General features: G+C 35.6%; 1 protein-coding gene across 2 annotated transcripts in view; it reads left to right on the forward strand.

The window, feature by feature from the left end:
• DGKB (diacylglycerol kinase beta) overlaps window positions 1–26,810 on the forward strand; it is a 362,852-nt gene that overhangs the window by 324,239 nt on the left and 11,803 nt on the right. For both annotated transcript variants that reach the window (XM_040593354.1, XM_040593355.1), the window contains one exon: window positions 24,910–25,030. In XM_040593354.1, coding sequence (XP_040449288.1) covers window positions 24,910–25,030 — 121 coding nt within the window. The remainder of the gene's footprint in view (window positions 1–24,909; window positions 25,031–26,810) is intronic.

Below are 26,810 nucleotides of genomic sequence, written 5' to 3' on the forward strand. Positions count from 1 at the left end.
TCAAATTGAAGCCCTACATCAGAAAGCGTGGTTAATGTCAAGTCAATGCATTGAAGGGGCTAAAGAAGAGAGGCAAAACAAATAATATTTGTATCATCTGTTTTCTAAATTTACACGTTTCTTGCTTTAATTTGTTTTTTTTCCCCTTCATTGTGGATCACTGCTGTATCTTCTGTTTTTTGAGATTTATCTTCTGTTTTCTCTAGGAAGGCACAAATCTTTCAGAGGGCAGGACCTCTCAGGGTAGGCATTAATTGTCATAAGCTCAGTGTATTACTAGAAAGTTTTATTTGCATTTTTGATCACAGCCCAAAAGCTGTTTCCAGAATGTTTATATTGGATTTAGGCTCTTTTTATAGTAGAGACTTCAGTTTTTACTAAAATAATGATGAGATTAAAAAGTCACCATCATAACAGGTCCCTCTGACTTCTACAGCAATCTATGGTATTAAAATGATAATAGCTACATTTTATGAATTAATTCACATCATGCTGCAGTAAACAGCAACTGGCTTTGCCAGAGATGTAGAGCAACAACTTAGCCTTTGTCCTTCAATGTTATTAGTCTCCTGATTTACTTCCTTTAAATTGAGGAAATAATCAATAATAACAGTTGCAGCTGTTTCTGTCCCTTTGTCTGCCAGCCAATCAGTTTCAATTGCAAAATCAAAGTCACAAAGAAGCCTGCAGTCATGGAATTAGTGAAGCCCAGAGACTTATGACATAATACAGTCTCTAAGCTTTTAAAACTAGAAATTCTGCAATGAGAGCTAGGTAAGTCCTTATATCTCTCTGCCTTCTTCCTTCATGCAAATGAACATATGCATATACATACCCATATTGATATGTTTCTGCTCTATTGAGCTAATGTACATAATTTTGAAACTTTGGGCAGGCTTTTGGGTTTTTGTTTTTTTGTGGTTTTTGTGGTTTTTTGTGGGGATGTTTTATTTTTTTAATAATAATTAAAAAAAAAACCAACAAAACAAAAAAACCCCAACCTTTAAAAATATGTCCACAGTTGTAGATGATGTATAAAGGGGAAATATTTGGATATTGGATTTCCAAATATAGACTTTCAGATACAGACTTCCAAAGCAGAGTTGCATGACAGGGTATGTATGCTGGACCGTTATAGAACTAAGCCACTGTAAGTTAGAACATATATGAATACAGGTACTTATCTACCAGTTCTAGGTAGACATAAATAGTTCTAAGGATTTGGAAATGCCAGTACTCTAACCTCAGTAATAACTATGCTCATCTGGGACCATTTACCTTAATTTTTTGAGACTACTTTTTTTGATGTTGTGCTGCTTACCTGGAAGTTAAAAGGCTATACTGATGAGCATAGACATAAAAAGTACTTCTTCCTGGTTACAATACTTCAGGGTAATACTGGAATAGGTTATTATGGAGGTTCCCAGAATTTGCAGTAGAGGCAAAGAGGTAGCCAGGATCCCATAGCTATTAAGGTATGGTTAAATTCAGCAGACTGAAGGAGAGGTAAATTGATGGCTTATCTCCCTTCATTAAAGTAGTTTCATGAGAGGGAATATGCTCATTCCCTATGTGCTCAATATAAATTTTCTACCATTTCATTTGTTTTGCAAAGCAATTCTGTCCAAGATAAATAACCTTCTAAAATTAAAATCTTGACCCTTAATTAAGATAGCATTTTAAAAGAAAACAGCAATAGTATTCCCAAATCCAAGAAATCCAAATTGCCTGCCTTGTTGTTCCTCTATGAGAGCTCGCAGAACAGTTTTCATGGTCTTTATGCCACCGTTCTCTGACAGAGAGAACAGAGAAATCTATGCTATAACAGTTGCTCTAAATGCACTTCCCATCACCTAGCAGTGCTTAATAGTACTTGGGAAATGCAAGTCTATGCCAGGTGAGGAATGATGAATCCTCCCCGTGCCTGTACAAAGTTAAGCCACATGAACTCTGGTGTTTTCTGGGGTTTTAGATATTTATTCATACATAAGGACATAAGTAGATGAAATGGGAATATTCATCTCTTTTTGAAAATTATTTTCAGTGATCTGAAAGTGAAAATCCAGTGCTCTTTCCCCCCTCCGCCCCCCCCCCGCCCCCCAAGTAGAACAGTATTCACTACTATTGCAAATGACTGTTACAGTACATCTCTGAACTGTGAGTTTATTTTTGACTGATATGGCTTCTACTGAGTTTTAATGCCTTGTCCTTTGCTTGTCCTTGCTGCAGCATGCTTTCAGTGTCATGTTAGAAGCAATCTACAATTATAAGTTGTTAGAAATAAAAAATGCTCTGTGAAGGTTCAAGATGTTATACACCATGATTTGGTTCATCTTGATTCAAAAATTGAAGTTAGAAATCACCAATATAAAGGCCAAATAGTTCTGAATGTTAGTGGTGTATGAAAGATGGTATAGAAAATATATGTCAGTAGCTATCGTTAAAATACTGATTTTTTTTTTTTTTTTTTTTTAGTTCATATTGTGTTCCCTTAAAATTAATAAATCTTGTGGAAAAGATCTTGGGGGGGGGGGAGTGAAAATATCATTATAAATTAATAATTATCAAATAATCTCTTGAAAACATTATAGAAATTATAATACTATGTCATGAAAATTAGAGATTTGAGGGAAGTTATTTCAAAGATTGTTTCAAAAAATGTGAAGACAAAACATTTTCATAAGTTTTTCAGAAAAGTGTTAACTACCAAAAAATACCGTTGTACAGGGAAGCTATAAATACAAGTAGTTTGAATCCTGTGAAACAGAAAAACTACATAGTCCAGAAATTTGGGTGTTACCATCACTTCTGTGGTTATCAGTATCTAAGCCTTTTGTATGTTATTCTTTGAGAGACATCATTGTGCTATCTTAAGACTTTATTGTAGATAGAATTTAACATAGTGTACAATATTATTACTGGTACTGTATTCCTGCTGAGTCTATGGACTGTGGGTCTGTTCAGCAAAGTGCTGTACTCTGTGTGGGGAAAGTCTTAGAGAGCACCCGAGAACACTCTCGTCATTACCAGTATGCTCTGCCATAGCCAGCACTGCTATTCCTGTATCTTCTTTTGTTGCAGCACTAAGCAGCAGGTTTTTTTCCTGTTTCTGAAGACATTATCTACTCCGTCTGACTGGAAATGTATCTTTTACCATGAATATAACCTTCAGTTATGTTACAGACCTTTAACACTTTATCACGCTTTAAGAAATGTTTGACTGGGGTTGAAGATTTATGTTTCAAAGTGGTAAAGATAACATCATGCCATATTTCATTCTACTAGCCAGGTTACTTATTTTAGATAACTTTTTTTTTTTTTTTAGTTATACACTTCTGATTTGTGCAGATATTTTAAAAAAGTGAAACAATAAAATGCGTGTTTCAACTTTTTAGTTTGGATACAATAAAAACTAATAAAAATTACAGACACTGTGGAGCAAATGCAGAATTCCTGACCAAACCCACATATGACCCAACTGAAGTTTGGTTAGCAGAGCTAGAAAACAGATAGGTGAACTAAATCTGAGCCAGATTTGCCTTTTAATGCATAAAAATCCTACAGATGATGTAGCCAAAATTCTGGGAACCTGAGGTCCTTTAATGCTCCATGACATTAGCTAAACGACCCCTTGTAAGTTTGATTTTCCCTGGGGGAGAAGAGGTAGAGGGAAGCACTTAAATATATATATGCAATCTAATTCTACAATTGCAAATGCAAACTTACTTAAGCAAATCAGGAAGAGAGATCTGGCATGTTGATTATTTTAATTAAATTGTTTCCCGGATCAGTCAAGAGATCAGAGCTTGTTTATTTATTTTCCTCAAATGCTTTTCTTTATGCAAGTGTAATACAAGCATTTATGCTTTTACTTCCTTTCTACCCCTCTTTCCCATTATTTTTCTTTGGGGAAAAATTTCTCCAGTTCTTTCCCCTGTGAAAGTATACACAACTGCATAAGCTTCCTTTGACCAAATTTCCATCAATTTAAAATGTCTGTTTTTTAAAAACAGAGATCTGCCTGCTATAGTTTGGTACACGTTACTAAGTGTCTTATTGATTTAATTTATTTATGTTTGTTTATTTTTGATAGGCATTCTGTATATAGATTTACACATGCTTTTTCTTCTGAACACATGATGCAGGTCAATTTGGGGAGAGAAAAACTGATGTTCGCATAGCATGTACCGAGGCAGAACTTCTTCAGTCCTTATCGGACCCAAAGCACACTATTAGAGAACACTATATGTTATACAGAGGAGCAACATAAAACATGTCATTCATATATTACTACTTTGAAATCAGATAAAAACTGGTTTGCTGCCCACTAACATGGATACTGTTTTCCAGCATGATTCTCTGTGTTAATTGGATCAATATCATTTATTGTTTTCATTCAGTAGTTGCTGAAGGAGTGGTTTTGTTTCCACCATAAGGTGCAGTGCTCTTTCAGATCAGTAGAGTATTATACTGTCACTGTCTATTACACAATAATTCAGTGTCTTCATCACTCTACCAAGAGTTTATAATCCAGCTACAGAAATTCCCCAGGCCAAAAAATGGCATTCAGGGAATTTCAAGGACAAACAACATATTTTAATTCTCATCCTAGTATTCAATTTGTAAAGTATAACAAGCACGTATGAAACTTTGTCAGTCTGATTGCATTTCAGTTAAGAAGTGTTTCATTTTCGAGATAAACTTTTACTTTCAAGAAGTTAAAGGCATAATTCTTGGGCATGGGATATTCAATTAATTATTATGTAGCATAATGCTTCACTATGCATCACAGCATTTAGTAAGATCTACAGGAGGAAGTCATCCAATCAATTCTGTGAAAGAAATTTTAATATCAAAATATTTGTATTGATAGATGGGATCCCATGAAGCTAAGTACAACTAAATTTGTGATTGAGGTGCCTAAAACCCATCTAAACCACAGACAAAGATCTGGTACTTTTGATTTCTCCTACTGTCTAGACCCTCTTGGCACTGAAATGCATCAGGCGCTGCTCAGTTGCCTGAAACTACCTGTATGGTTGACTACTGAGAATGTCTCTGAATTCTAGTGTTAATCTGTGGAGACAGAAGTGTATTTCCTACCTCAAGCTCTGTTGCAACTCAGTTCAGACGTGAAGATACCCAAGTGCTGTACTGGTGAGGAGCAGAGATAACTTTCTGGTTCTTTACTTTTTTCGCTAAGGACTGCTAGTTAGGGTCCTCATCTAGCAACAATGCCTGGGTTCTGCACTCTCAGCTTACATGTAGCTGAATCCATGTTTTCTGGAATATTTTTTCTGGATTTCTTCCTGATCCCATGACAATTATCTGTCTGCTTACACATTGATTGTCCCCCAGTATGGTGTGGAAACTAGTAGGCACTCTTCTGCATGGCTTAAACCCTGATGGTATCGTCTAGTACCATGAGCTAAGCAGTAATTACTGCTCTTGTGGCTATAATTCTCTTTCCTAATTAAAGGCAACCTTGGTCCATCAGTGCCCACCCTGTAAAGTGGCTGGAAGGATCAGATCCTAAGTGGAAGGAACTGTTTAACACTTGTTACTTCCTTATGCAGCCAATGAAGAGAGAGAGCAGCCTAATTGCATATCTTCTTCAGACTTATTTGAGGTAGATCTCTTTCTTGATGAGATGGGCAACTTAGGTGTCTGTTTGTAGAAGGGCTGAAGATGCTCATCTCCTCAGCTCCTTCTTCCTCCAGCCCTCCTGTGCTCCCTGAACAAGGTGCTAGAATTTAGATCCAGTGGATTGCAATCTGTTGTAATAATGAATAAACCAGATAAGTTTAAACAAAATTAAAATATACTGCCTTTTAAAAGTAGATACTGTGACATTAAAAGAATCAGTGTGCCAGGATCCAATAAGCAGTGTTAGTAAGAGGTGACAGGACATGGAAGACAGCATAAGATGAATGATACAATAATAAAGGCACAGCAGATGGCAGTTCTGGTACTAGGAGTACCGGCATGGTTCTCCATAAACTGAGAGAGTGGAGGAATTAACATAAAAGAAGAAAAAAAGGAAAATACCAGTAAGTATGCTATGAATTTTGCTAGCAGAAAATACTAGGCCAGAAAATACTGGCACTTTCAAGAGGAAGCAAAAGACAGTGATATAAGAGATCTGACATATATAGCAGATTATAAAAAAAGGTAATGCATGTTTAACATAGGAAATGGTCATTGTTATTAAGGGTTTGGGTTGGGAGAAGTTGTTTGGTCATTCTGAATCTTCTTACCCCCTTTTTCTTTTGTGCTGCATAAGTTATGCCTACAGTTGTGTGTCTGGTACTTAAGAAATTATCGGTGCTATTTGCAGATTATTTCCCTTGAGAGTAATTTGTGGGCATGGAAGGGGATAGTGAGTGCTCCGAATTTTCGCTTTTGTTGGCAAGTGTGGCTGTACCTGCTAAACAGGAATAGTCACTTTTCTCTGTTAGATGGCTTATCCATATATCTGCATCCATTTAACATGCCTTGGTACTAACCAAGGAGAAGCAGTAAACTTTTTTTGGAAATACTCATCAAAGTTTTGTGGGGTTCCCCCCTCCCCCCCTTCTCCTTCCTCACCCTATGCTCAGATTTGTTTTCTTTTTCAGTATGAAAGCATAGCAGAACAGTGAGTTAATGTTTAATGAGGATCATTTGAAAGGAGTGGTAAGGAAGCAAAAAAATACCTAGAAAAACTAAATATATACATAAATCAGCGGGGCCAGATGATGTTCAGTCAAGGGTTCTTAAAGAACTGTCAGAATAAATTGTGGATCCACTTGCCATAATTCTGACAAGTCATTAAGAACAGGTGATGTACCAGGGGTCTGTAGAAGAGCAAATGGTTCGCCAATTAGTTGTAAAATGGCAGATTGGGCCACCTGGTCCAGCTGTATCTGAGATGTATTTCCCTTAAAGTTTTCCTCCCAGATCTTTATTCCTAGGCTACTGGGTTCACAGTTTGTAACAAAGAGAAATAACGGGAGATTTTTATATAACACAGAAAAGGAAAGAATACACAAACAAAAACAAGCCCCACAAGCTTTGGTCTTTAAACCTAGTTGTACAGTTGTTACTTGTGAAGCTGGCTTTCTTCGGTATTTTTCTTTTTTTCATTTTCAAAAGATCTTTTTATACCTTTTCTAACTTATTTGTGAGCCTCAGCTGTGCTTTCAGCACAGAATCAAGTTGGAAAGATTTAAAAATATAAATGGTCAAAAAGACACCAATATCAATGATTGGTTTGGCCATCACCCAGAAGTAAAATGCTAACTAAAATGCCTTCCATTTTTAAATGAGGGCAATGAGTATGGGAAGTATTTTTATTATTACTGTTCATTTTTAAACATGATATTTAATGTATTTCTACAAGTGATCATTAACACTCATAATTTCAGGTCTTAAGCTGGACTGTCTTACACCAAATGTGAATTTAGACTGCGACAGTTACAATTTGGTTAAACCTAAGGAGGATAGTTAGATAAAGAACTGTTATGAGGTATTTAATATTAAAATTTGATAAATTTTACAGTTAAGTGTCTAATAATTCTTAGGGTTTTCTCAGTGCTTAAGACTGTTTTACATACTTCTATATGATGTATTTAATTTGGTATGGACAAAAACTGTGTTGGGATGAAAGTAAAATGCATCAAGCCAAACATAATCTGTAGCTTTATCAGCTTTTGTTGCAGGGTATGAAAATAAAAATTCAGTGTTGGTCCAACATGCTTCCATATCCATTCAAGTATATACTTGAAAATTACCAGATAGAGGTTTTTGTTTATCTGTTAAAGCTATAAAATATCATGCCAAACAGCTAGCTGGATTTCAATTTTTTTATCATCATCCATACAAGAAACTATATGGAGGAATATATAAACATTAGTTTATGTAACTGCTAAGAAGATAGGGTGATTTTATAATTTTTTTTTTTAGTTACAGAAGTCGTCATCTACATGCTTTGTGTATGGCAAAAAGCCATATTAAAAAAAAAAAAAAAAAAAGAGAGAGAGAGCCTGGATGTCTGAGCAGCTGATGTTTGTAGCAAGAGGAAGAGCAAGGACAGGCTTAATTCTGCAAGCAGTATTCACATTGAGTAACATCTGTTCATGTGAATAGTCCTATTGAGCTGCAGGAATACTCACAAGCTCAGAGAAAAGCCATGCTACTGTATACAAGTGCCTTTATGATGGTCAGCCTAGAAAAAGATCATTGGCATTGTCCAAATGAGCAAGGACTAGTCATCTTGAGAAAGATGTGAAGCCTGGGTGCCCAGCTAATAACTGAATTTCAGGGTTTTCCTTTATACTATGAATTTCCTTCATAACTGTCCTCATTCACTCATTCATGCCTATTGAAATCCCCATAGATGGAAAAAATAGTTGTGAACAATAAACTGGCATTTGCAAGAAGGCTGAATGACTGAGCTGAAGTGAGGAACGCTTCACAAATCAGCCAAGGAAAATGCAAAGTAAATCATCAGTCTGCACTGGGCTGGAATTTGTGCTGAACTGGGGAAGGAGCATTGTTCGGTGACACTGCCTAGCACACGCATGCGTGTATGTTCTCTGTGACAAACCTTCCTTGGGAGTCAGCAGTGCAATATAAAGTGTGTAGTTTATACCTTAATCTCATAGATTAATAGTAGCAATTTTTTTTAATTGTCTTCTCTTGCTTATTAATGTATATTCCAGTACCTCCTAAGGAGCCTAGTCAGATAGCAGAGTTACAGGGAACAGAGTACTGCACAAACAGAAAAAGCAATCCATGTCCTGGAGAGCTCACAGCCACCTCTGTGCTTCATTGCTGATCACAGCTGATCATTGATTTCATGTGTGAAACCAGAGCTATTGAAAAAATTTGTGGGAATATATAAGTTTAGGTTTCCCAATTCCCACAAGGTCCAGAAGGATCCAGACCTATAGCAATTCTAAACAGTTCTGATAATTCAATAGGTACAATTAGACCAGGGTTGCAGATGGGATATATGGTGGCTTTCCTGAAGTTGCATGCCAGTTATATGGTTAAGCTGAATGGAATTTTTTCCATATGTCTTTGCCACTCTATGATTAATATTTAAATAAAAATAAAATGGAAGTGTTCAAGTGACCATTTCTTACACAACTGATCTGATATTATATCCATTTAGGAAGTTAAGATATCAAGAACTAGTGGTTGGTTATTTTATTCCCACAGAACTGGCAGGCTTTGGAGCAGATCCCAAATAAAGTTCTATACTTCATATTATTAGCAATAGTCATGATTCCTATGATGCAACCTCAAAACATGGCCCTGCTTTGTGGAACAGCAAAAGTAACAGGCAATCTTTGTCTCAGCCTTTACAGCTGAAGTGTTGCAACAAGAAAATCTGTGTGTGATAGGAACTAAACAAAGAAGTAATTTGTTTGATAAACCTTTAATAAATTTTTAACCAACAGCTTTTACCAATTAGAAGATTAAAAATGTAATTGAAAAGAAATGACATGTAGTAGGATTAGATAAACATAAAATGTATATAAAATTCTTATTGTATATGCATGTGGAAAATTCTGTAAATTTACTTTATGAAGTGTTTTATATACACTGACCATAGAAAATATGTTAAAAGAACAATCTTAAGGCTACAGAGTTAGAACTCAAAATATAGAAATATGAATATATGAAATATCCAGACATTCTAACCTTAATTCAGTCTTCTTTTTAAGACCACAGTTTCCTGGACTCCATATAGTATGGTATATTGTATTTTCCATGGTAAGTGCCATGAACTTCAGTGTGTATACTGTGCTTTGGTGACATAAAGAACTGTTTAAGTAGTGGGGATTAGCATTGACAATATCATATTCCAGGGTGTTGTGGAAAAAAATACCTCAAAACTTAGCAATTAACTATTTTCCCTCGCTGCTTTCCTTTTATCTTCCTTTTTGGTTTTGTTTGATTGTTTTTCATGCTATAACCAAAATACCATTGATTAATTTTATTTTATTCTGAGAGAATACTTTTCCATTGATTCAACAGATTTAGGACTGGGTCCAGTTCTTGTATCTGAATACGAGTTTAGTCAAACTTCTGTTGAACTTTCTCTATGCTTGCTATTGAGAGAATGCTTGTTCTTGGAGTTTGAGTTTGTTTGTTTGTTTGTTTCATAAATCAGGATGAGGAATCTTAGTTGGGTTTTTCAGATATTAACTGTGTAGGGATGTTTCTGCTCTTCCTTGTTGTATATCTGTTGAATTTAACAATAAATTTATTTTTCTAATTAAAACAAAATACCTGGAATATTCGATTAGTATTAGGTTTTGTAACAGCTTGGGGTTTTGTTTGTTTCTGGTTTTTTTTATTCAAAAATAATAATAAAAAAATAACCCCTGAATTTTAAGCTTAGTTCAACTTGGCAGTTCCCTTTATACTAATTGTATACAAAACAGTTTCTTACAAGTAGTCAAAACACTAATGTTTTTACTTGTACTTTTTAAAGGCTTTTTAACTGAGCATTGCCAGAAATTACAAGAGGCTAATAATTGCCATACACTGTTACAGATGTTTCAGCTTCTGTGGTAAAAACTCAAATAAGATTTTCAAGAATATTGATATTTTTAGCATTTTGTAACTCTAGTGACCGTTATCGAGTAAAGGCCATGAGAAATGAGATATTTTAAAAGTAGCAAATGGCAGCTTTTACAGTTATTAAATAAAGCTTTGATTCATGTGGGTTGATGGCACAATTACAGCATGTTCAGCCCAACTCTTGAAATATGATTAACATAAGCTGATATTGTAGTTAAATATTTAGGTGATGCACAAAACTTTTTTTTTCACATTGATTCCTGATATTGTTGTCATTTTCTGGAAATATCAAAAGCTGTATCACACATAGCTATAAACCTGGATGAACTCCCTTTTTCCTTTAATTTCTCCTGTTCATATAGGGGAAGATTAAAATAATGCTAAATTTTTCATAAGTTTAATATCAATAAATGAATATTTAATGAAGGACAAAAACAGGCATACAGAATAAACTGGTTTCAACAGCTGTGAACAGGTTTTCATTTAGTGCTTACCTAGGACTCTAGACTCACAGAAATTAGATATGTTATAAACAGATGAAAACAGGACTATGAGTATTCATGCTTTACAAGGAAGTCCTCCCCTCCCCCCCCCCCCCCCCCCCCCCCCCCCCCCCCCCGCCCCGGCCTATAATCAGTCAGTTGTGAGATCTTCTTTCACAACCCCTAAAGCATTGTTCCTTTTCATTTTAGTCAGCCAAAGCAGCTGGGTCTTTATAGCTGCAAAATGTTTGCTCACAACCAACTGCTGTTTTGCATACCGCTTTTCATCACTAGCAAATATTTTGTTTTTCACTATTACTACATGCTTGTCATAACTTGTCGAGGAGCAACATTGTAACATGTATCCAATTAATCAATGACATCTTTGTGTCTTCTGGCCTGATCCCTTCTGTTCTGTGATGTATGCCTAAGGGAGGTGTGCACACTGCAGCAGATCCCCCGACTAGCAAATGAGACTGTGTGGACACGAAAGTCCATCTGTAGGACTTCAGCAACAGCATGATCTCCTCAGACCTTGATGGCTTTGCAGTAGTAGATTGAAAGTAATTGACTGGCCAAAATTATTCTAAAGATGTTTTGGAGTGTGATTGAGACATCTCATGACAGGGACACCTGATCCACTTTTGAAATGGCTCCTGAATGACCACAGCCATTTGGCCTATGATAAGATAACCATGTCAGCCATATGGTTTGTAATCTGTTGCCGCAGATCCATCAAGACTCTTAGGCTGTGATCTCTTCCTACAGGGCAGTGATTCTGATGAGCCTGTGGTGCTACCCTTGTCTAACAGTAATAGCTATAATAATAATGCATACAGTAAATACAAATTAAACATATGGAGATATGCATCTGATACTGTATGACTGTGGAAGCTCATCAGGCTCGTGACTGCCTAGCCTTAGATACAAGGCTGCCTGGCAATCCCAGGTCCTCTAGACACACAAGAAGTCATAGCTTAGCCGTAGAGCTCAGAAATGGAATGAAGATAATTTCACTGCTGTATAATAATACTTATTTATGAAATATATTTTAAAGTAACCATCCAATTATTTCATTTATGGCGAATTGCAACATGCTTTTTCCAGATGGTGTTTCATATCAGGTCAAAAAATAATGAAGGAATTTGGCATTAGAACTGAAGTAACAAGAAAAGATGAGTAACTAGGGACTGCAAATTTGTTATACCATATTTTTTTTCTAAAATCAAGCTTTTAGTATTTTTTTTATTTCTTTGGTTTTTGTCTCTTCCCCATGGATTTATTTGTTTTATTGCATTTTTCTTGCACCTTGTTAGAAGTTAGCAAAAATAATTTACAATGTGGTGAAACAAACTTCCAGTTCCCAGAGAAGTGTAGACTTGAAATAATTTGTCCTTTCCTTTTTTTTAGATTATTTTATTAGACACATTCAAGAGGTGTAATCAGTGGCTGGGGATGGAAGGATGTGATTTGAAATTGCCAAGAGAAATAAATATTTTTTCACAAACAGTTCTGAAGAAATTCCTTCAAAACTCAGTATGTCCCATTTTACTGTTGATGATATTTTGTTAGGCCTTCTTAAAAATTCTGGAAAAATAAATCACGGAGAGCTGTAGCTTAGACGTATTAACAGTGCATCATCATGAGTAGATTTTGTTGTCCCAGAAAACAAGTGATATTCTTATATTTCCATAGTTCTTCCCCTTTGCCCTGCCCCTTTCTCCCAATCCTCGCTTGGGAACAGCTTCAGCCATGGCTGATGTCATGGTAATGGTGATCAGGCCATTTACTTCTACTTGAACTGGTAGGTTTTGTATGTTTTCAGCTTTATACAATTGATTTCTGAAATCTTTGTCTAATAAAGAATGAGCCTGAGCCACTTAATACGTGGTCATGGTCTCAATGGACTCTTGAAATTTCACATATTTCAAAAATTATTAGGATTGGTCTTCAACGAGTATAAGTGACTGGTTCTACATCTCCTAGCTATCATTTCAGCCAGGTGTCTTGGTCTTTCAAGTATTTTAATTCTTCTACCAAATATCATCAATATTTCTATGAATCAGGTATGTCACTTGACATTAAAATGCTCATTTTATTTTGAAGGTAGATTTTTAAAAAGTGACTTTACATGACAATCTAAAACTTCTCAGAGGAGTGGAGGTTCTCAGAGAAATGTGAAGTTCTAGTCCAACTTTAGTATTTTAGAGAGGGTAAGCTTTCTATACAGGCATTTTTAACAGCTTTACATAGATCAAATATACAATTCTTCCTTTAACGTTTCTTTCTTTCTTAAGGAAAAATGCTCATTTTCCTGAACCATATATTTAGAAAATACTAGTAACTCTGGCCTCATGCTTCTATGAAAAGCAAGACTCAAATAAACAATCATTGAGGCTAAGATCCAGGAATGGAAGGATTACAACCTGTCTTTTCTATGCTAGAATTTAAAGCCAGATGTGTAATACAAATAATGTAGTAGAATATGGAAGGAAGAGGAGAGATGATCTAATATATACAGATGCTAGCAGTCAAAATTACTAAAGCTGTACTGAAATTTCCTCTGCACCTGGCACTGAAGGTGTTAGCCATGCCAGTTCAGTCCCCCAACACAGATGTTCTTGTTGTACCACTTCTTATGTGTAACATTTAGGTTTCTCTTTAGCTTGGAATAGCACACATAAATACTGTAATCCAAAGGCCACCTATTTATTAGTGCACCTGCATCTTCTACTTTATTTAATTCCCTTAGTATATTGCAGTCCCCTTGTGCTGCTGATCCTAGCGCAAAGTAATGCTCTGGAAAAGAAAATTCAGCTACTATTACCATGCAGGAATTACAATGATGGAAAATATTTTTCAAAATCAATCACACATTATATCACACAAGACTGAGTTTTCAGGTGGCTAAAATATGTAAATGCAAACCTCCTTGTTGTACACAACCTTATTTATATTGCTTTATAATTAGTATTCTGAAATCACGTACCATAAAGTAGTTACCATAGAGATAGGCCTCAATAAACAGAGCACTTAACAGTCATGCTTGAAACATGCATGTAGTCCATTTGATACCACTGAATAACCACGCTTAAATGATTTGTTGGACAGACACCAAAATTAAGGTCCTTTAAAAAGATGTCTCCTAGCCATTTGTTGAAAGTAATCTGGAAGGTGAAAATTCCAAAACACTGATGAACAATCTTTTGTCCTTCCAGATCATTTTCCATATGTAACCAAATAGCAACCCTCGCACTCCTACTTTCCAGTGTGTTATCGATTATTAAAATGAAAAGAAAACCGGAATGATTTTTTCAAATTCAGTTTGAGGTTTGTTCCTTCCATTTTGGACTGAAGGCACGGCTTGTCAGCCTGAAAGGTGTCTTTTCCTTCTGTATCAGTTGGCAGGATGAAGGATATTAACTCTCCCTACAAGTACTGGTGAAAAATATATGGCATATGTTGTGAAATAGCACATACAATAAAACTAACAACATAACACAACAGCATGTCCCATCATGGCCCACCTAGAATCCCAGGCACTAAATTAACCGCAGGAGCTTCTCAAGTTCATACGTGTCTGAACTGAAAAAAGAGTAATCCTGTATACATACTGTTTCAGTTTTGGCCTCAATGCTTAGAAAAGGAATTTAAAAAAAAGATACATAATAAAGATGAATTAGTGAAGTTGGAAAGTAGAAAGCCTTTCTGAATGGCTGTCCTATCGTAATGCCAGTAAGTAACCCGGAGGCTCGCCCACCCTCTGAAACTGTCTAATTGTAGCTTGTCAGGAATTACAGCAGAATTTCTTTCAGAAACTCCAGATGTGAAGACCACTATTCAGAGTAGGATTGCCATATTCAGGTTTAGCATAGTCCAGTCTGAAAACAACTAAAGTGCATATATTGTATTCATACCATTGTGATCGCCTTATCTGTTCCTCATGTACTTTCTCTTGCTTTCCATCGTTCAGAACAAAAATAAGAATGAAAAATGAAAACTAAAATGAGAATAATTCCCTTAGTTTTATAGGTCTCTTATTTTGCATTAAACTCCATGAGGATATATTTTTCTGACCACGTAAAATCTCTCTAAAGACAAATTCAGTAAGGCTCCATGTTTTTAGCTCAGGATCTCAGGATGAGTTAGCTCTGGGCAAGGACTTTGCTTCTCAATTTCTCCGATACCTGAAACATTGAGTGGTGTTGCAGTTGAATAGTGTGTGTTCAGATCTTTTTTTAGTAAAAGATTGTGGTTTTCACTTTGTGGCAGAACATCATAACCAAAGAAATTATAACCAGATCCAGTTTTGGTTTAAGTTGTCTTTTCTTGTTTGGAATGAAATAAAGTTTGTTTTTTCGATTTGAAACTATTCAGGACCAGAGCACTAAAAATAACTTGAGTCTTGCTACTGTGATACGTGTAGCTGACTCTCGTCTTTTTGTCCTGGAGAAGAAATTTGGAACTCTTCTGTAGTTGTCTTGATCATGGTATGGAAATACCTTTTCTTCCTATGTGTGTTGTAAATAACTGTTGAGAAAAGCTATTGAAAAATAGCTTGATGTTAGTCATACCTTTCAGTATTATAAGAATTAATAATAAGATTATTTTTTTTTGCTTTCTTTGTGATCCTTTGAAATGTCTTTCCATATAAAACACATCAAAGCAGACATTTATCTTTCTTGCAGCACTGTTAGAGGTAATTTTCCCTTTTTGGTTCTCCAGTAACAAAGGTTTCGGCATATTCCAGAACTGCCTTCTTGTAAACTAGTAATAGTGCAAAACCTGAGTTTTTAGCAATGTGTGTAGTTCAGATAGGAAGAAAAATTACTGCAATTGTTTGTATGTAACTAGAGTAGATAGCAGAGACCAAAACCCACAATGACAACTTATGAGAACAGAACAAAGGAAAGTAAGCACAAGGAAAAATCTACTCGCCTACTTGGAGCTCAGTCTTGGTGGTAACAAGCACACTTGTGACCTATTAAGCAATGAGTAAGTAGAGGGTATATCACTTCTGCAGGCTTTAGCCTCCACAAAGGAGCCAACACATGTGGTAACATTAGGGTGGTAGATTTAACAGAAAGTTAACTTTAGACACTCCTGAGTTGACTGAGAATGCTAGGTTGTCTCCCAAGACTCCTTCTGGTGACAACAGAGAAAAAGATGCTCCTCCAGAAAACCAGACCTGTCAGACACTTCCTCTGAATCACTGTCTGGAGAAAACTCTGAGCTTTCTTCAGTTCTCCATATGTAAGTTCCTAACACCATTAGAATTCCTCTCAAGATACCATCCTTTTATCTGCTTCTTCTGCTGTTCCTGTATCAGGCTTGTCAGCCCTTTGTGAATGTCCTGGAAATCCTAGGCAACCTCAGGCATTTAGTTTAGTGGGAAACTAAATCAAAGCATTCACTGACTGCAGGAAGTTAGGAAGATTGTCTGATATACTTAGATGATACAAATACCTGCTCCAGAGATCACTGTATTTGACTTCATTCAATTGCCTGATGTTCCTTCTGTACAAAGAGAAGGTGTGGACAATGTTTGTAACTGAAACTACAATCCAAAGTGTGATTGCAGCATTTATGTAATTAAATTAACCCTTGTAGTGAGAGAATGCGGGCACAGAAACTTAGGAAGACAACCAGCCACTAAGAGCTTGGGAATCTCGGCAAGCTCGTATAGACTATATTGCTACCATCACTGTTATGTTGTTTTTTCTTGTTAGTACCTATCCAGAAAATGACCTTGGATATCTCTGCCATTCTGAAGACTCCTCCCTCAGCTGCAGTAGAAATACATAACCTTGAATACTTTAATACAGGCATTCTAGAGCATCAGAAATGGCTAAAAAATGACCTATGACACATCCCATTGATTTTCAGTATACTTCCCTGGGGTTAGGCTCTTGGTTAACAACTAAAAATTGCTGTCCTTCAAACAAGTATCCATTCTGCATACTGTGATCTCCAAACACCGTGGAACACTACCATGGTAGAGGAAGGCAAACGGAATTTGTTCTCAGGAAGGGAAACAGGAATGAAGATCATCTTGGCCGGGGGGGGGTGGGGTGGGGGGGGGGTGGAGCGGGGCGCGTTCTGAGCCCCTGGACCAAAATTATTACCACTTCAATCAAAAGAAGTTTTAATACTCATGTAAATGGAACGAGGATTTCTTTCTGGTGGATATCTAAAAAATTCTGGTGGATAAATATAGGGATAATGCCATTATTAGAGCTTGCTACCCTGCAGAAAAGGAACATTTATCCCCTGTTAGTACTAGTCCTCTTAGAAATGTACAAATCAAAGCTGGTTTTTATTGATCAGATTTCTACATTTCCATCAATATTACTGTATTTTTCTTTTCTTGGCTGTGGCATTTTTATAGAGTAATCAAATATCCAATATTACTAGGAGCCATTTAAAGTGAATGCCAGAACTACTAAGGAGTAATTTGAGAATTAGATCTATTTCTGTTAGTTGAAATGATCTTGACTTGCTTATATTGTATTGTACCTGATGCTCAGTAATATGATAGTACCAATACAAATAGAAAGATATCCGGTTTGAAGTTCTTAAATATCTGTTAAAAGTGGTGAGCAGTCCAAGCACATTAAAATTCCATTTTCCCCCATACAAGTGTTTGCTGCAGATGACCCCCACTGATCTTAAATATATTTCTGTATCTGTAACTGAATAGAGGTTTTCCGTACAGCATGTTCTAATGGTACTCTGGCCTTTAGCCAACAAGGCACTGAATAAGGCTATTTTTAAAATACAGAAACTGGGAACAGCTGCAGCAATCAAATTTGATAAAAACAGAGAGGAACTTTGCTTTTTTTTTTTTTTTTTATGGTTTGTCCAAGTTTAGACTCCTTTCATAAGAACGGCTTTTGTTCTGTTGGATGAAGGGGATATAAGAGTAACACAGTGAAATCCTTTTGAACAAATAACTTTTAAAAGAATACAGATTAAAATAATAGGGGGCTTTTTGGTGCAGCAGCATGTTCAATGCAATTGTACCTCAAACTATTAAAAGAATAAATCTATAAAAAAAGAATACATTTTGTCTGCCAAGCTTTACTATAAAAGACTTACCCATAATGATCTCCTGAACTAGGAGATGAAACCTCTTGTTTCAAATATTGAACATCTGAACACTGGTATTTGGGAGTAGGTTTTAGGTGGAAGTGATTTAATTTGAACGCTCTGGGGTGGGTTGTGATTTTTTTTTTTATTATTATTATTATTTTTCTTCTTTTACTATTAATCAAAAAAGTTTTTATGAAGAGCTCTCCTCTTCTTCCCCCTGGTAAGCTGGAAAAAAAAAATGTTCACTTAAGGAAAAGTTTTACAAAGGCCTTCTGTGCACATTAAAATGTTTCATAAAATGTTTAATTATAAAGACTGATTCTTCCTTGTTTGCCCTCCTCTTTTTTTTTTGGAAACTTGTTATTCTATGATTAATGAGAGTCAGGAGATGATTATATACACACAAAAAATCCATTACGCAGTTGTAGGCTGAACTGTATCTGTTAAATTATTCCATCTGAGGACAGAGTCTCTGTGCTAGTCTGATGCAAGGGACAAGACACTGGGTGAATTCTGATATTCGCTGAAGTCACTAAGAGTTTTGCCACAGAATTTGAAAGGCAGGATTTTATTGGTTGCTTTAATTTTAAGTGTCAAAAGTAGCAAAAACGTGTGTGTGGTTTTGTGTGTGTTTATATATATATATATATGAAATATCTGCTTAATTTATTGTCACCGTATCTGGGTATCTCACCAGGGTGAAGATTACTGCAGTGATATATCTTCCTTTCTTCACACTAAGAGGCAGGCTTAGCTTGTTTTGTTTTGTTTCAAAACTAGGAAAAAATATGAAGGCTAGAGTAAAGACTTGATTTAAGAATCAATACCAGCATGAAATAGATATATGGCGCCAACAGAGTTTTTTAATGTTTACAAGCAAATTTGGCAATGCAAAATACACAATACTGGGTCAAACACTATAGATGTAGAATTTGATATATCATCCTCGAAGTCAATATTAAAGAGGGAGAATAGACTTTTAAAAGCAGAAGGCTGAAATTCAGGAGTTGCTGATTTATTTCCTGTCTCTGCCACAAACTTCATGTGTGATCTTGGCTAGGTCAGTTCTGCAAACTCATGCTGCTTAACTTTACATGGTAGAAATAATATTATGACTCTTGTGGGTCTACACACAATATATCCAGCTGAATATGGAAGCAAATCTTTTGCAGGACCTAAACTTGTCTGTGTACAATTTTCACTTTGTAAAATGGACATAATATTATTGTTCCCCAATGCTTTTTCTTTTTATTTGTCTCTATTATAAATTCTTGGATATAAGAGCTGTCTTTTATTACATGTCTGTGAATCAGTAACAAAACAGAGCCTTGACATCATCTGGACCTCCAGGCACAACTCTGATATGAACATAAATGTTGAGGCATATGTTACTCCAGGTAACTTCTCTAAATAAAAGCATAAACAAAACCCAGGATGTACAGATTGCTCTTGATTTATTATAACCAGGAATCTAGAAAAAGCCATTCATTTGGAATCAGGAGAATACATCAAACTGAATACATTTTTAGCATTTTATACAACAGCAGTCCCTATCCATGCATATGGAAGCGACCCCACATTCCTGCATAATGGGTAACTGTAGATTTAAAACATGCTGTGTTCTAGGAAGATACTGAACAATTCATGTGGTGCAGAGCATCAAGCTCAGGAGTTTTTCAAGGATCTTCTGGCATTATACCAGTTTTCAAATTGTTATCCAGTATTTTAACTGGAACCAAAAAATTTCTAGTGTGATGATTGGTAGGGTTTGATTACATTTAGTAAGCCATGGAGCCCCTTCTCTTCGAAGACAAACTGCTGCCAGAGACAGATTTACCACTGACCAGCAGTGTTTTTATGCAAATGTGCCTGAGCGAGTGCAGTAACCCCAAGTTATAATAGAGTCATTCAATCTCTTGCCAAGACAGCAATATTTATAAATTGCAAAGATAAATTTGATATCAAAACCAGTTCCATTACAGAGAGAAAGTTCTCTATGTAAATCAGTATTTCTAATCACACCATGCTTCTTCCCACCCCCTACCCCATTTTGCTTTCCTTGCTTTATCTTCATAGATGAATTCTAAATGTGTTTTTTCTCTTCTATGTTCACTTTGAATATTGAAGCATTCAGCTAATGCCAAGCTAATGGATAATGTAAACTCGCTACGAAACTTTAAAGTCTCCAAGAGTGTTTCTTCGTGCCTTGGGGAAGTGCTATAAAGGGCTTATATTCCTGTACAGTGTTTTGTCTGCTACTTGTGCAAGTTTCTGTTTGGACTTCTCTTTCTCCTGCTGCCTGATGGGAAGAAATGGGCAGTCATCTCCCTAGTGACTTTATCTCCCCATCGGGAATGAGTGCAAGGGGTCAGATGCCCCTCTGCATGCTAGTCACCATCTGCTGACAGCAGCGCTCTCCCGGGAGAGCTGGCTTTGTTTACTGACAGGGCTAATATGAGGAGACACGTGAAGTACTTTGGTTTGTGGAAGAGGGCAGGAGAGGCATGGTGCTGTGAAAACATTCCCACACACTCTAATGGCTTATTCACATAGAAAAAAAGTGACAGCCTTCAGCTCTTTCACACAGCTCAAAGTAGAACAAACAGACTCAAGAACCCCAAGGCACCGGTCAAAAAACACTTTCCTAATGCATTAATACTGAGATGTTCTCCATGATAGCTTACCTATGAGACTCCAGCTCATAGGTATTCATTTAGGCAACTAAATGATCTGGCTAGATTGAAAACTGTTCGGTATCTTGTAGTTGCTGCTGTTCACTGTTAGCTACTGAATTCTTTTCGAAAATCTAACCTTCAGTTTTCTAAACCTAAACCTCCTAACACTGGTTATAACAGGTGAAGCATGCATTTGGAGCATTTTATTAGTATAGTCACCAATTGATTGTTTTCTTTTCAGAATAAAATCCGTAGAACAGATTAAAAATACAACATGCTTAAAAAGCAATGCTTTTTTTACTCTGTAGTTGGTGGAGACACACAGAGGTGCACACACAAGTGTGTAACTTCAAAACAGAATTTAAGGATCAAAAAGAAGTGATTTTCTGAATTAGGTCTCTAAAACAGTTGGGATACATGTCATGGAAAAGTCCGCGTTATAAGCTGTTAAAGTGATGAATGATGTTTAGCAAACAGCAGCATTCATTATTCTGGTCTACAATTTGTAAGATGTATAAGCAGGCAACAAAAGCAGTGATAATCGGTCAACCCACAAGTTCACGTAGCTCAGTATCTGACCTAATGCCAGCCTGCATCGCATGATTAGAAATAAAGAATAATAGAGCAAACATACAGTGATTTTTCCATTAAGATATCCTACCAAATAAGTATTAATTTTGATTTAGGGGATTTCAAAGTCTAGAATGGCATCATGGTAGAACAAAGTATTAAGTAAAAAGAATTTTCTGCTTGTTCTAGAACTGCTATGAAACTGCTTAGTTCTTGCATTTTGAGAAATAACAAATTATAATACTGTTTTTGCCTACTCCATGACACTCGTTATTTTCTCATCTTTCCTCCGTTCATCTCCTCACTTCATTAAGGGTCCTAGTCTAATTTGTTTTCATACAGAAGCTGTTCCCTATTATTATCATGCTTGTTCCTTTGTCATTTCCAGTTATTTTATATCTTCCTGTGCATTGCTGAGTAGACTGGAACTACAAACTCCATACTGTATGGATGAACCAATCATAATATTTGATGATATTTGATCACTGTTGAGCACTGAACTGACATTTTCATAGAAGTAGCTACAGTAATTCCATAGTGTTAATTTCTGTGTGACAGTATTAATTGCAGCCAAGCAAAAGAAATATACGTATATATATGGACATATAAACACAGACACACCATACTTACTTTCAAATGTAATATATACGCATATAATAGTCTACACATCTGTAGTTAGCTATGTCATATGCAGTTAGCTCTGTTTTCCCTCATGGACATTAAGTTACATGTAATGAATTTTCTGCCTTTGTATAGCCCCATTACTTAGTACTGTAAAATTTCTCTTTTTTTTTTTTTATATATAATTGGCTTTTTTCTTTACTTTGAACCATCAGTAACTCACTATCTACTTCTATTTCCAGATTATTTAGGGGTGTATGTTGAGCAGCACAGAGGCCAGCACAGATCTTTCTGAGAAATCAGTGATAACCTTCCATCAGAATGGAGAATGACTCTTTTCCTATCTTTTAATTTAATAGAAGATCTGATCTCTTTGAACAGAGCTTAGTCTCTTTCAGAATCTTTGGTGAGGACCTTTTAAGAACAAATGTAATCATTGATGTCTTGACCCTTTATATTCAACCCGTGTACTTATAGCCATGTAGCATCTTTAAAGAATGGGACTATAATATACACACTCCATTTTTCACTTTTGCTCACTCTTTGTTGTCAAAGTCAACATACCTCAAGGATTTGTTGAAATGGATATGACTATGCAAAAGCATAAGTTCAAATATATTAGCAAAGGCAAGAGCGTGAACTAACCCTAAACTGATAATTGCATGTTACGTTTGCTTTAGCTTACTGCTTCTGAAGCAAGGTTATGTCTAATTTAAGTTTGATTCTAAAAATATTCATATTTTGCCTAAAATAACCCCAACTTGGGAATATGCCACTGCAAATGCAAAGTTTTTGAAGTCTGTGAAGGCTTCACTTTTTTTGTAGATAAGAGTATTGTTCAGTTCCATCTTCCAATACTTAACATACCACATTTTTTTTTAGATGTGTGGTATAGATCAAAGGGTAGGATTTGGCCCTTAGTTACCTGCTGTTACTGGCACTAATCTCTCAGCTATTGAAGAATGATGCATCAAATTTATATCACTGCAGATGTCAGTATTCTGAATCTTGCATATGTTGCCTGAGCTGTCAGTAATAAAAATCTGTTCTTAATTATTCTTGCCTTTAAAAAATAATAATTTTCTAATAACCCAGTGAATAGGAATTCGATGTTTTCTTTAGCTGGAAACATTTTAATGATTTAGTACATCTATAAAGGTCTGTGTGCTTTTATAATATAATAACTTTTGCAAATGAGTATGACTTTCTCATTGAAATCCTTGGGGCTATCAAGAAAAGCAGAATTTGTTTAAATCTGAGTTAAGTTTAAAAATGGGTAACTTAAGGAAAACATTTCAGGAGAAAAACAATTCAGCAGAAAGCCAGACCTACAAAATTGGGTTTACATGTGTTACAAGGATGCAAACTATAAAAATGTATAGCTAAAATTAATGATATCATATATTTTTAACCTTTGTCCATCTTATTTTTTTTCCTTAACAGGAATGAATAGAGTTTATTTTTACTTCATTAATATTATATGGAACTGATCTTACTGTGATGAGAAAATGAAAATAACAAAGAATAGTAAGAAATATAAGAAGAAAAACAAAGGCTTTGGATTGTATCAGGTTTTCTGTTTGGAAGCAGAATAATCCAAACCACAAATCCTATTTACTTTTAATACCTAAAACCCCCACACCCCCACCCCCATCACAGTACTTCTTTCAGTTAATTACCTTCACTGAAAGCCCAGAGAAGAGAGCAGAAGAGACTCTCTTTGAAACTTTGGTCTGGCCTCATAGATATGATAATTAGCATTAAATTCTACCTTCATTAAAGGTTGAAGGGTTTAAAATGTACAAAGAGTAATGCAGTCTCCTTTGTTTGTTTGATGTGATGATAGACTAACATTTTGGCTCATTGCTGTGCTTCACTGAATAATGTACCTTTTGGAAACATGGATATTAACAGTCAATCTATAAAATACATCTACAGCTAAAAAAAAAGTTTCTTTTTTCTTGTCCATTTGGTCTTGGCAACATGTATTTAAATAGGAGAATATAAGACATTTCATATAAAACACCTTAGCTGATTCTGGATATTTCATTACCTTGCTTGGTTGCTTCTCAAACCCGACTGCTACATTACTGTTTAGGTTTCTGGTTGTATCTCTGTTTACATCTGAAATTCTAGATAGAATTTGTCTTTGCTCCTTGAAGTCAAGCATGCTAACATTTATTTTGCCAGGCACATTATTTATTTAAATATTTTTTGAAGTTTAATGCCAAAATGATATGTAGTGAAAAAGCAGTGTGAAAGAAACATATGTATCTGGGTGTAAACAAGCACTACAAAGTTTAGGAAAGCTAGATCAATAGCTGCAGATATAAGGTTTGTTTTTGCCCTTTTTGCATTGAAACTGTGCACTAATTGAGCCAAAATCCAATGCAAAAAATAATATGTGGTCTCATAATTAAGGATACAATAATGCATGCGCGCAAAGGCTGAATACCTGTCATCTTGAAAGTGTTGTATAGAAGAGAATCCAACACAGTCTGGACCACTGACTTTTCTTCTTTAATGGACAATGGACAGCATAAATTTCTAACCTGCAAACATCTCATCCTATGAGTGTCAGGTAACCTAAATGAAGGAGCCTTTCCTATTTTCTCATGTAATAAGATTATTTGTTCAATATTTATGTGTTAAAATAAACCATGGATATTGTTGTTGTATTTTAGAATCATTTTTTGTCAGGATATTTTAGAATGTTGTGACAACAGACCCACATGTGTCCAACCTTAAAGCTACAATCACATTTTGGGAATCATTTTTGCCAGTTCTGGTCTCCACATCTTTTATTATCAGCTGATCTGACAATTCCTGCTAATCAGGATGACCACTGTCAAATTGCTGTCTAGATAAAATGTGACTTATTTCAACTTTCGCAGATCTAAGTGACCAGCTTATGGAAGTGGTTGGTCTGGAAGGAGCCATGGAGATGGGACAGATATACACAGGTCTGAAAAGTGCTGGAAGACGGCTTGCTCAGTGCTCATCTGTTGTCATCAGGTATCACCAGCTTTAATTTGCACTGCATTGTTGTAGTGAAAAAGTAAAGTTTTATATATCATCAGTTCACTTTCTTTAGTAGTTTAATAGTCATAATTACTGTACTTATTTCTTGTGAAAGTATCATTTTTTATGTGAAATATATCTGTGCCATCTATGTTTTTATGCCCATACATCTTCAAGTGTGTCAAAAAACTAGGAAAAGTGTATTTACATTCAGTCTTCACATATTGTATTCAACTGTCACTTCATCCTATGAAAAAATGTTGTCAAGCAGTTGGAGCAGGAGGAGTAAAGCATTAATATCTTGGGGTTTATTATTGACATACACTCCGTGCAATTTTGAGCAAAAGGTCATTTAACATTACTTTGACACATTTTAACCCATTTACAATGCATACCTCACCAGGGAATAGTAGCATGTAATTAGTATTTGTAAAGCGCTTTTTTGATCTGTAGAAGTCAAAGTGCTCTGGTTTTAATTTATTTGTTATTTACTGAACACTGACAAGTCACTATTATTAAATATGTCGGCATGTGTAAGCCACTAATGGTGGAGCACCCTAATTTAGTTGTGCTTGTCATTGCTATGCTAAAAGTGACCAGAACATTCAGAATAGCGGAAACTTGGATTAGGACTCAAGAAGAAAATAAGTATTCTAACTTTTGGATTAGATAAGGACTGGAAAAGGGAGAGATGGTCAGCTCTTCCTCAGGAAGAATTTCTCATGAAGAATTTTCCAAAATTTTAATAAAATTATAAGCTATGTAATTATAAGCCCCAAAAGCCTAAAATTAGTATAGAACAAAGAGCAGCAATAAAAACTTTAAGAAAATAAGCAGGATTTGCCAAAGTGCCTGGCATATTTTTGAGACTGTCTTCAAGGACTGAGTGATGTTGACTTCAAAAGTACTTTCTCATGTAGATAAGGAAGAGAAAAAAGATCACAGAATTATTACAACTTCTCTGGATACCAAGAGATATTTTTTCTAATCCCACATCAGCAGGACCACAACTGCAAAAGACTCAGAACCCTTCCAAACCTATAAAGTGAGAGTTCATTGAACATTACGGCCATAGATGACAGTTGGTTGTTTTCAAATAATGTCCAAGCCAGAATTTCCATTGACCAATATCAGTGCTCGGTTGACTCATTTTTCCATTATTAGATTTATTCACCCTATGTTGTTTCTAACAGTCTTGTATGGAAACTATTATAATGCAGAAATATAAGGTTGGAAAAGACCCCAAAAGATCATCCTTTTTTTCTTCTTTTTCATTTGTCTATACTGTTCTTAATGTGGTATCTGAAACTAGACAGGGAACACCGGCATTAGGTTTATGTTAAAATCAGTGCCCTTTTACTAACAATTTAAATTTATAACATGGTAAAGCCTCTGAATATAGTATAACTGTCATGTTATGTGACTACTCTGTCTAACCTAGAGTTAGACACAAGTGCAAAAACATCTTTTATGCTTCTAAGAAATTGTTACGATAGAGCTAAAATTTATTTATTTCCTTTAGAATTGTCAGTCTAAGTTATAAAAAATAGCAGAGGTTGCTTTGTCTCTTCAGTTAATACGGTTTATTCCTGAAGTTCTTGCGTAATTCATTCTTTATTTCACAAATTACAAACTATTCTACCTTGAGAGAGCAGTGTATTACTTGCAAGATGTGTGAACATTTGCAATGTTTTTGCTTTGTGTGTTGAAAATCAAACTGAGTCTACCAAGTGACTAGGTTACTTTTGTAAGCATGTTTGGTTGTACTGGAGAT

This window comes from Falco naumanni, chromosome 4, assembly GCF_017639655.2.
Source record: "Falco naumanni isolate bFalNau1 chromosome 4, bFalNau1.pat, whole genome shotgun sequence".
NCBI lineage: Eukaryota > Metazoa > Chordata > Aves > Falconiformes > Falconidae > Falco > Falco naumanni.